The sequence below is a fragment of the Sphaerodactylus townsendi genome, unplaced genomic scaffold (genome assembly GCF_021028975.2).
Source record: "Sphaerodactylus townsendi isolate TG3544 unplaced genomic scaffold, MPM_Stown_v2.3 scaffold_914, whole genome shotgun sequence".
In the NCBI taxonomy this organism is placed as follows: Eukaryota; Metazoa; Chordata; class Lepidosauria; order Squamata; family Sphaerodactylidae; genus Sphaerodactylus; species Sphaerodactylus townsendi.
This window is the reverse complement of record NW_025951149.1, coordinates 568-11,905: the sequence shown is the minus strand read 5'-3', so window position 1 is coordinate 11,905 and position 11,338 is coordinate 568. Positions and strand designations below refer to the sequence as shown.

The window sequence follows — 11,338 nt, the reverse complement described above, 5'->3', positions numbered from 1 at the left end:
TGGAGGGGAGAAGAAAGCGGCGCCTGCACTCAGCGGGCTGCTGGTTGCACGCTCCCTGCTTGAGCAGGGAGTGTGGGGGACCTCCTCCCCACGGAGGGGAGAAGAAAGCGGCGCCCGCGCTTGGCGGGCCGCTGGCTGCATGCTTCCTGCTTGAGCAGGGAGTGTGGGGGACTCCCCTCTCCGGGGGGGGGGAGAAAAATATTTTTCTCTGTGGCACTTCATGGATTTCTCAAGCAACACACTATGATTGTTTTGTACAAAGCGTAAAGGTAAAAAACCAAAACACACAGTGTTATCTTCATTTTAAATGTCAAAAAGTATTTGCGGCTCCATGTGTTTTCTTTTCCGTGGAAAATGGGTCGAAATGGCTCTTTGAGTGTAAAAGGTTGCTGACCCCTGGTATAGTGGTCAAGAGCAGGTGGATTCTAATCTGGAGAACTGGGTTTGATTCCCCCACTCCTCCTCCTGAGTGGCAGAGGCTTATCTGGTGAACCAGATGTTTTTCCGCATTCCTACATCCCTGCTGGGTGACCTTGGGCTAGTCACAGTTCTCTCAGGACTCTCTCAACCCCACCTGCCTCACAAGGTGTATGTTGTGGGGAGAGGAAGGGAAAAGAGTTTGTAAGCCCACCTTGAGTCTCCTTACAGGAGAGAAAGGTGGGGTATAAATCCAAACGCTTCGTCTTCTTCTATCTAACACATTTACATCCTCACAGCAAACATGTGAGGTTTCCTTGCCTGAGAGAAAATGACTGGCTCGGGGTTACTCATCAAGCTTTGTGGCCGAGTGGAGTTTTGAACCCAAGTCTCCCAGCTCCTCACCTAACACTGTAACCCCCATACAACACAGTTCTGAATTAACTCAAGCTCTGAATTTTCCATTTTCAGGAGGGACATCGATTTTCTAGTTTATGAAACAAGTTCCAGCTCTATAATTCTGTAATTCTTTGATCTGAAATGGCTTTATGGGAGAATTTATACAATTATTTGATGGATAGCTTGCTAGGACCTTTCCCCTTTCTCTTCCTAGAATTCCATTTTTATTCACACACACGCCCCTCCTTAGCTCCTCTGTGATGAATCCTGGCTCCCATTTTGTAACTCCAGTCAGTAACTGTTACTCCAGTCAATAACAAGTCTCAAGAACAGTTCAAGAGCTTTATTAGAACTGTGTCAGCCCAATGGCCAGATAGCCGAAACTGGGGTTTGACTAGGTTACAGTTTGACTCAACACATAATCCCCCACCCTCGCATTCCCATAATATCAGCATGTGAAAGGACAGTGAGAAAGAGACATTGTTATGGGACAGGCAGTTTACTCCCTCAGGAAGGCAGATAAGGAGAAACAGTTAAGCACTATTAAGCTAGTTATTTGCAAGCAAGAAGAGGCCCCATGGCCTTGGGCAATGATAATAGCCGGGCCATCTGCTCCCAGGCTGTGTGCGTGCGAGCTGCCAGGCCAAGCATGGCGCAGGCCTGACGCATTTCTATGTCCAAAGAGCCTCCCCCCACGCCCCCACCTTTCTTATCCTTGTCCTTCTCTTTGCGGCCCTTTGCGGTCATGCGGGAGAAGTCCATGCGGGGGGTCCGGGGGGTTGAGGTGACTGAAGAAGGTGTCTGGTCGGTGGCCTTGGTGATCTTGGACACAGAAGCAAAGACACCTGAAGAGGAAAATTAGGGGGAAAAACACAGCAGTCGGTCCCATTAAGAATCATGCGAGATTTGAACATTTCTGCAGATGTTCTGTACATTTGTGCATTTCTACATCTCTCATTTGCTTTGGCAGGCAGGAGGCAGAATTTAAGAACACAAGAACGTCAGAAGAGCCCTGCTGGATCAGACCAGTGAGGGCCCACCTATGCCAGCATCGTGTCGCACACAGCAGGCCCCCAGTTCCTCTGAAGATCCAGCAACAGGGCACTGTAACCCTGCCCTGTATACCCTGCCTTATGAAATATTGGATTTCATATTGTTTCTCATGCTATGTGCTGCAAAATGCCAGTTTCCATGTTTGAATGGGTGGATAGCAGAGTGGCCAAACTGAGAGCAAGCCTAAGGCAAAAGGTCTGTTTAGCAAGATTAAATCAATAAATGAGTTACTCCAGTGAGAACCTGGAAGCCTCATTAACTATGGACATGATCTTGATTACCACACCTCACTGAACTACTTTGACACAATAGACACTGAAAACCTCCTTGGTATCTGATGCTACATTTCACTACACCTTTTCAGAAAATGGCTCTGCAACAATTGCTTTCTCCCTGCATTTCCTCAACCTATTGATACAATCTCCCTAAACCAATCAATCCCTTCCTAATCACAAGCCTCAGCAAAATTTGAATAACCTGAGTGGAGGCTCCAAAGAGTTACTCTGCATAAAGCCATTCTGCGCTTCCTGATTTAATCTAAGAGCAATTGACTCCATTGTCCCGGGTACTTAGAACAATAGATAGAGCTTTTGATTAGCTCAAGCCAGCAAGACCAGCATGGGAAATTCCAGAGAATTTAGAAAAATGAAACTTAAACTTACCTGTCCCCACCCCTACCCACGCAGAAGGGTATAAAAGTACTGTGCACCCCAACTCCAGTGCTCACTGCTAACTTGAACCTCCCCTGGTCTTGTTGGTGTGAGACACGAATTCGTCCTTTGCCTGGATTCAGATGCTGGTCATTTGAATCATTGCCTTCTTCTAGACTTTCTTCAGCTGATTTAGGTAACGTATGACCCCCTGCTTCCCCAAATCCCATTATATCTTCCCACCTATCTTTCCTCCCTATCTATATACTAGGAACTGTGTGTATGTGCCTTGACTTCTCACTGTGTGATTGTTTGCAACCAAAATTGATATAAACATATTTAAACTGCAATTTGGTCTTTTGTGAATTCTCTGTAGATACGTTTCAAGCCGTTTTTGGTATGCTGAAACTAATGCAAACCCCTTCCCAGAGCACCAAGTGTGCCGTCCTACCGTGCTTTGGAGGGCAGATAAAGTAACGGATTCCTCCCACGCTGCCGTCGTTCTTGCCGTCTGGCTCATCCAGCTCCACACCAACCCACTGGCCACTGGCAAACTCAGTCGTGCCACAGAATCGCAAAGTGCCGGCCTGCAGAGTTGGATGAGGGTTAGGGCAGGGTTCCCCAATATGGTGCCCTAGGGCACCACGATGCCCAACAGTGCTTCCCTTGGTGACCACCAAACTTTTCATAAAGTGGGCAGGGCTGTGGTAAGTTACAGCTTGTTATAGGGCTGCCCGCTCTCAAATGAAAAGAGAGAGCTTTCCTTAAAGAACACGTCCTTCCCTCCCGCTTCAGGATTTCCATCGTCCCAGAAGGTATGAGAAAGAAGATATGCCATTTGACTCAACTTCCTGTGGCGACCATTTTGGGACAACAGCCGCCACCCCTCTCAAAATTCCTCAGATGCCTACAAAAAAATTCCTTTACTGCTAAAACAAGGCTATACGGCATTTTGCCTGAAAGTCTTCCAAAGAAGCTTAGGCTCATTCCGCACATGCAGAATAATGCACTTTCAAACTGCTTTCAGTGCTCTTTGAAGCTGTGCGGAATGGCAAAATCCACTTGCAAACAGTTGTGAAAGTGGTTTGAAAACGTGTTATTTTGCGTGTGCGGAAGGGGCCTTAATGAACTATGTTGGCACTTAACAGCTGCAAGGGTAATACCGTGTTTCCCCGAATATAAGACAGTGTCTGAAACTTATATTAATTTTCTTATATTGTGTCTTATATTAATTGTGTCTTATATTAATTTTTGCTCCCAAAGATGCGCTATGTCTTATTTTCAGGGGATGTCTTATTTTTCCTGTGTTCTGTTCGTCGGGCATGCTTCCAAACAAAAACTTTGCTATGTCTTACTTTCGGGGGATGCCTTATATTTCGCACTTCAGCAAAACCTCTACTATGTCTTATTTTTCGGGGATGTCTTATATTAGGGGAAACCGGGTAGTTGCACCATATTGGAAAACTGAAAGAGCTCTCACCACAGAACTCTGGGAAGACAAAGTTAGAGAATAAGTTTCAATTAACAAATCTTGTAAACAGATGCTCAAAACAAGAATTTGATGAGAAATGGGATCTGTATTCCTACCCGTGTTTCCCTGAAAATAAAACAGGGTCTTATATTAATTTTTGCTCCAAAAGATGTGTTAGGGCTTATTTTCAGGGGATGTCATATATTTTTCCCCATGATGTCTTATATTTTTCCCCATGATTTCGTGCCCCCTACGTGACCAGATCAGCTGCACCGGGGAATCTGTAACTAGGGCTTATTTTTGGAGTAGGGCTTATATTTCAAACATCCTCCAAAAATCCCAAAAAATCATGCTAGGGCTAATTTTCGGTGTAGGGCTTATTTTAGGGGAAACAGTATTTGAGGCTGAATCAATTATGTAAGAAGGAGAATAGTAAGAATACTGATTTATTAATGATTAAGAAAGATATAAGAAACTGCTTATTATTGCTGTTTTAGAACTAAAGGTTAGAAAGTAACACATTTTAAAATGATGTAATGTTCTCTTTGAACGATATTAGTGTTATAACGTTGAGATCCAGTGTGTTAGAGACAATACGTATACAGTTTATGGGCAGCTGTATTTTTTTCTGTTCTATATTTCTTCTTCTGTTTGTTAATTATATATGAGAAAATTAATGAAAATATTATTTAAAAATCCTCAGATGCCTGCAGGTTCCAAAAGGTTGGGGGGCTCCTGGGTTAAGAATATTTAAGTTAAGAATAGGCTCTTGGATCTTGATTTTCTTAATTTGACTCTTGCTGCCAAGACAACCTGTTCTCCGACTACATTATTAATCCCATGCGAGCGTGGAATTATGGCACCATATCTTCGTCTGCTGATTAATCCCACCCAGAGAGCCTTGGCTACTGCAAGATGTAATGTGCTGCCATCAGCTCTGCTGGAGGGAAGATTCAAGAATATGGAACGTGCTAAAAGAGTTTGTTCATGTGATATGACCACAGTTGAAACACTTGACCATTCTCTGTTTCTATGCCCTAAATACAATAAGATACGCATGAAATACACGAATTCCATTTTCTTGCAATGTTCTCAGTGGCATGAGTGTTATAAGATACCCAATCTCCTGAACAGCTCTGATGTGCTCTTTTGTGAAACTGTTGCAAATTTTATACTGGAAATTAGTAATTTTAACTGCACTTCTTAACCTTGTTTTGTTTTAAAAATTTTATTTATTTAATTTATTTATTATTTGAATTTATAGACCGCCCAATCCCCGAGGGGCTCTGGGTGGTGTACAACACTATATATGCAATATATAACAAGGGTCACGATGGTGACCAAATACACTAAAATCCATTAAAAACCATTAAAACCATTTAAGCAGCGGTCAAAAACAGTAACAATAATAATGATGATGGCGTCCCGTAACCCAATTCCCTTAAACCACCCCAAAAAGGAGGGAGCGGCCAGACTCTTCCTTAAAATGACAATGAATATACAAAATAAATTATAAAATAGAGACCAAAAGGCCAAGGAGCAAAGCAAAGGAGGGGTGGCGGGGGGGGGGGGTTGTGGCGCACCTCAGTGACTGGACACTCCAAAGGCCCGGCGGAACAACTCAGTCTTACAGGCCCTGCGGAATTCACCAAGGTCCCGCAGGGCCCGGACAGCTGGAGGGAGAGTTTTCCACCAGGCCAGGGCCAGGGCCGTAAAGGTCCTGGCCCGTGTGGAGGCCAGCCGCATCACTGAAGGGCCAGGGACCACCAGCAAATTGGCCTCTGTCCTGTTTTGTATGCCAATAAAGGCTTGTGTTGTTAGTCACACCAGGGGAGCAGCAGCCACTCAGAGCACTCTGTCTAGGACCGTGGTGGGGAACCTTTTGTACTCCAGATGTTATGGACTACAATTCCCATCAGTCCCTGCCAGCATGGCCAATTGGCCAAGTGGCCATGCTGGTAGGGGCCGATGGGAATTGTAGTCCATAACATCTGGAGTGCCAAAGGTTCGCCACCACTGGTCTAGGACAGTGGTGGCGAACCTATGGCACGGGTGCCAGAGGTGGCACTCAGAGCCCTCTCTGTGGGCATGCACAAACAGAGTCACCCCCACCCCCCACATACATCTAGGCTGGTCTGGGCCACTGGGCTCGATTATTAGCATTAAACCTAAGACCTAGTTTTGGGGAAGCAGTGTAGGTAACCCTGTTAAGTGCTGTTAAACCCCACTGATTTTCATGCGAAGAACTAAAGTGCAATCCTTTACCTGGGAGTAAGCTCAAGTGCTGGCAATGGGGCTTGCTTCTGAGTAAACCCTCCTAGGGTCATGATTCACCAGTTGGGAGAGTTGCACGGTTTCTTCACAGCAAAGCCACTGACAACCACCAAGCTTGCTCCCGAGTAATGCACGCCTCTGAGCCAACTTTTTTTTAAACTAAAACCTCAGTATTCAGGTTAAATTGCCATGTTGGCACTTTGCAATAAATAAGTGGGTTTTGGGTGGCAGTTTGGGCACTCGGTCTCAAAAAGGTTCAGCACCACTGGTCTAGGACCATCATGCTGGAGTGATTCTGGCCAGAAGCTGTCTCATACTCACTTTCTGCCCATCCACGACGACAGTGTCGCCAAGCTTGAGGCCGAGAGAGAGAAGCATGAGGTTGCCGGGGATGTTGTCGTAATTGGGCAGCGTGACCTTGGGGAGATTGCAGCTCAGGGGCACGGCATCCAGCAGCAACTGCTTCAGCTCCTTGGCGATCATGGCGGCCTCGGCCTTATCCAAGGTCATGTCCATTGGGTCCGGCACAACGTCAGCTGGGACCTGACCTTTGCTGTTCTGTTTGGAACAGGATTGACACAGGGAGGTCACTGGACTAGCAGGAAGAACCAAGAGATGTCCCAGTCAATATGCTCCCAACACTACCCCTTAATAGGAGGCCCCTTGGCTCGGTGGTAAAGCACCTGTCTTACATGAAGAAGGATTCAGGTTCAACCCTCTGCATCCCTACTTGAACAATCCTCACTTAGAAGCAGTGGCGTATCTGCCTAGGGACAAGGGGTGCCCCTTGTCCCCGGGCGCCACTCTTCTGGTCACATGGGGGGGCGCAAAATCAGCCCCCCCACGTGATCAGGAAGTCCTGCTGTCTCCTCATTTTCGCGTGCCTCGACCCCATCTGAGGCATGCGAAAACAACGAGACAGCAGGACTTCCTGCTGCCTCCAAGTGCCCTCAACCCTGCTCTGGACTCCCCCCTCCCTTCCTTCCCCCCTGCCGGCTGGGCTCCCACCCCTTCCTGCTCCCCAAGCCCCACCCCCCGGCCTCAGTGCTTATAAAAGAATGTCTCCAAGGCCGGGACTGCAGTCTCTTCTGGCCTGCCTGGAGGGGAGGTCAGAAGAGACTGCAGGCTGCCAGCTGGGAGCCCAGCCGGCAGGGGGAGTCTGGGGGGGAGGTGGGCACCCTAGACCTTGCCCATGTCCATGGTGACATGGATGGGGTTGAGGGCAGTGGGGGGTGGAGCTGGGGTGGGGTGGGGCAGAGCCTGGGGGCGGGGCAGGGGGGCAGAGCCTGGGGGGCATCCTGGAGACAATTTGTCTCCGGGCGCCATTTACCCCAGGTACGCCTCTGCTTAGAAGGATACTTGGGGCTACCCTTGAAGACTGTTTGGAAGCTGCAGCTAGTACTGAATGCTGCTGCTTGATTGTTGGTTGGGGCCAGCTACTGGGAGCATGTGACCCTCATATCACAGCAACTACACTGGCTATGGAGTCACTGCGGAGATCAACACAAGGCGATGGTTTTGACCGTTGAAGCCCTACATGGCTTGGGACCAGGGTATCTGAGGGACCATCTTCTCCCATACGTTCCTGCTCAGGGACTGAGATCACAGGGAGGAGCCGTCCGAACTGCCCCATCAATCAAATAAATAAAAATAAATGTTTTAAATTAAATTATTACAGATCTAAGGTAGCAAGGGCTGCAGTTAAGTCCTGCCCGCTAGCAAACCTTTGGGACGGCAGCCCACCCGGAACTTTCCCAGTAAGTTTAACAGCCAGTCCGCAACTGGACCGCTGCCTTTCAATATCATCCAGACCAGTGTTTCCCAACCTTTTCGAGGTCAGGGTACCCTTGACCTCACTCTTCATATCTCACGGTACCCCTGCCGCCACCCTCCACCTTCCCCTCCCATTGCCCCTGCTTGCCACACACCCCATCTTCCCCAGGGTGAAGGGAAGCACTGGGGGTGGTGGTGGCTGCTGACCTTGTGGCAGGCCCTGCCCCATGGGCCAGCTCCATGTCCTTCCTGCGCCGGTGGGAGACACCACAAAATGAGGGGGGAGGGCGGTAGTGTTGCCGCGGTACCCCTGGGACATGCTCACGGCACCCCAGGATACCACGGTACCCTGGTTGAGAATGGCTGATCCAGACTCATCCTCTGTGTCTTGCCACTGCCCTCTTCAGCGGGGCTTCCTGTTCCTTTCCACTCACAGCCAAACAACAAACTCCTCTGGTACCATTTCCGGAGCTGTGCCAGATATGAGCTTCATAGGGACAGACCTGAAAATGAGCCCCTGACCCCGTTCGTGTAGCTGTCCAGCCTCTCAGCATTTGCATCAGCCAAACTTGTGGTGGATGAAACATCGGAAAACGGGTGTAAGTGAGCCAAATCTGGCCCAGTGCCTTGACCTGGGTAGCCCAGACTAGCTGACCTCATTGGAAACTAAGCAGGTTCGGCCCTGGTTTGTATTTGGAGGGGGGACCACCAAGAAAGCCCAGGGTCTCTACACAGAGGGAGGGATTGGCCAACCACCACTGCTTGTCTCTGTCAAGACCTGGATGTCCTAGAACCGTGGTGGTGAACCTATGGCACTCCAGATGTTATGGACTACAATCCCCATCAGCCCCTGCCAGCATGGCCAATTGGCCATGCTGACAGAAAGACTTGATAAATTGTAGTCCGCATCTGGAGGGCCGCGAATTTGACACCTATGTCCTAGAAGAAACTAATCTCATTAGATCACAGAAGCTAAGCAGGGTCAGTCCCTGGGTAGCCCTTGGATGGGTGGCCACCACAGAAGCCCAGAGTTGCCATGTGGAGGTAGGCAAACTATCTCTGTTTGTCTGTGCCTTGATCTGGGTGGCCCAGGCAAGCCCAGTCCCATCATCAGATTTCGGAAACGAAGCAGGTTGGCCCTCTTGAGTTGGGAGACCACCAAGGAAGTCCCGGGTTGCTACAAAGTCCTGGGTTACTACAAAGGCAAAGGCAAACCAGTTCTGAATGTCTCTCTCCTTTAAAGGTGACCCCATACGGCTTTAAAGGTACTTTCAACTACTGATCTGGCCCAGGAATCTGGACATTTTACGTTCCAAAGCAGTCTGGAGGTTTGAGCCTTCAGCCTCTTCACGGTCCTGTGCTTCCCTGTCCCCTCCCACCTCCTGCCATGCCACGCCCCCTCCTTTTCTTACCCTGACAGCGGGGTTGGCCCCGTGTTCCAACAGACATTTCACGGCCCCCAGACACAGGTTCGAAGCAGCAATGTGTAGAGCCGTCCCGTGGTTGAAATCGCTACAGGTCGAGTTGAGAACTTAAGGGGAAAGAACACATAGATGGAGTAGATATGTCAAATGTTTTTACAATCCCAGTGGATTTAGAAATTCATTCAGCTCTCTGTTGGGAGGAAGTCAAATCCAAGAAAAACAATGGAAAGCCACATCGCTTCCCATTCTCTCCAGCACCTTATTTCAAGTTTTCTGGATGCCCTGTTCCAGCCACTACACCACACAGCCCTCTGCCGTGTGGCGGAACCTACAGTAATCCAGAGCTGAGCTCTGCCGTAGACTGCCGAGTCTAGGGCAAGAGTGGCTCAGTGTCTGCTCCCCCTTTCCCCTCCAAGGACTTGAACACTCAGAGATTGATGTACCTCGCAGGGAGCTCTTACGTGCAGTTGCTGCACAGTCAGAGGTTGCTAAGGCAGGTAAATGAATTCCCATGAGACACTGGGGAGTTCAGCAGCCATCTGCCTTAGCCTCAGCCTCTGGCACAACTTCTTACGCAAGGGAGCCACTGCACGGCTTAATTTGGACCCTTGTACGTTTACAAACCTTTCTCTGCTGAGAAGTAGAAGCTGCTTTCTTCAGCTTTTTTAAAAGGAAAGACGACCTTTATTATAAAATGCTTCCTGGCAAACAGGACCCAAAGGGGCTCGCAATAAAGTTGCATCAAACAGATATTAGAGCACAATAACACAGCACAAAAAATCTCACATGTAACATGTCTCCAGAGGCGTCAGGCCTGTAAGAACACGGGATCACCCATGTCCCTGGGCACACGCCTTTCGAAATGACGTGAGCCCCAGCCGCATGTCACCGAGCCCCGCCCCCCTGCAGGGAGGCAGGGGCGGGGCTTGGCCGCAGGCGGCTGTGGCGGCTGTCTGGGCCACCCGCCGCCACCACAGTACGCCCCTCCCAGCCTCCGTGTTGCCCCCGGGCGCCATTTCCCCTCGATACACTTCTGTGTGTCTCAGGAGATTCATGGTACAGTCCTTCCCCAGGCAGAGGTTCTTTCAGTGCCTCAGTGGCGTAGGAGGTTAAGAGCTCATGTATCTAATCTGGAGGAACCGGGTTGGATTCCCCACTCTGCCGCCTGAGCTGTGGAGGCTTATCTGGGGAATTCAGGTTAGCCTGGGCACTCCCACACACGCCAGCTGGGTGACCTTGGGCTAGTCACAGCTTCTCGGAGCGCTCTCAGCCCCACCTACCTCACAGGGTGTTTGTTGTGAGGGGGGGAAGGGCAAGGAGATTGTAAGCCCCTTTGAGTCTCCTTACAGGAGAGAAAGGGGGATATAAATCCAAACTCCTCTTCTTCTTCTTCTTCTTCTTCTTCTTCTTCTTCTTCTTCTTCTTCTTCTTCTTCTTCTTCTTCTTCTTCTTCTTCTTCTTCTTCTTCTTCTTCAGGAACAAGGGCAGGCAGGGCAGAACAGATGGCAGGATTGCCAACATCCAGGTTGTGCCTGGAGGTCTCTAGAATCACAGTGGATCTCCAGGCGACAGAATTCAGTTCTCCTGGAGAAAGTGGCTGCTATAGAAGGGATTCTATGAGCCCAATCCAGAGTGACGGTGGGCGCAAATCCCGCACCGGATGCAGTGCAGGCTCCCACCAATGGGGGTGCCCACCCCACCAACATAAAGGGCAACGCTGCCAGTGGGGAGGGCACCCATGTCCCTGGGGAGGTGGCATGGAGCTCCACGCCAGGCACCCATCTAGCAAAGCGCTCCAATGAGGAGAAGGTGTTCCGAGGGCAGGCCCAGAGTTGCAGCCAATTGCAGGCGGCTCCCACTGGGCTTTCAGCCCTTGG

At 49.4% G+C, this 11,338-nt stretch overlaps 1 protein-coding gene across 1 annotated transcript; it reads right to left on the bottom strand.

Moving 5' to 3' along the window:
- Nucleotides 1–1,368: 1,368 nt before the first annotated feature.
- LOC125425600 (CAP-Gly domain-containing linker protein 3-like) lies at nt 1,369–10,516 on the bottom strand. The gene is made up of 5 exons (XM_048483171.1): nt 10,316–10,516; nt 9,450–9,569; nt 6,586–6,822; nt 2,971–3,106; nt 1,369–1,661 (listed from the first exon to the last, which is right to left on the bottom strand). Exons 1-5 carry the CDS (start codon nt 10,514–10,516, stop codon nt 1,369–1,371), a joined length of 987 nt encoding a protein of 328 aa, XP_048339128.1.
- Nucleotides 10,517–11,338: the final 822 nt, after the last annotated feature.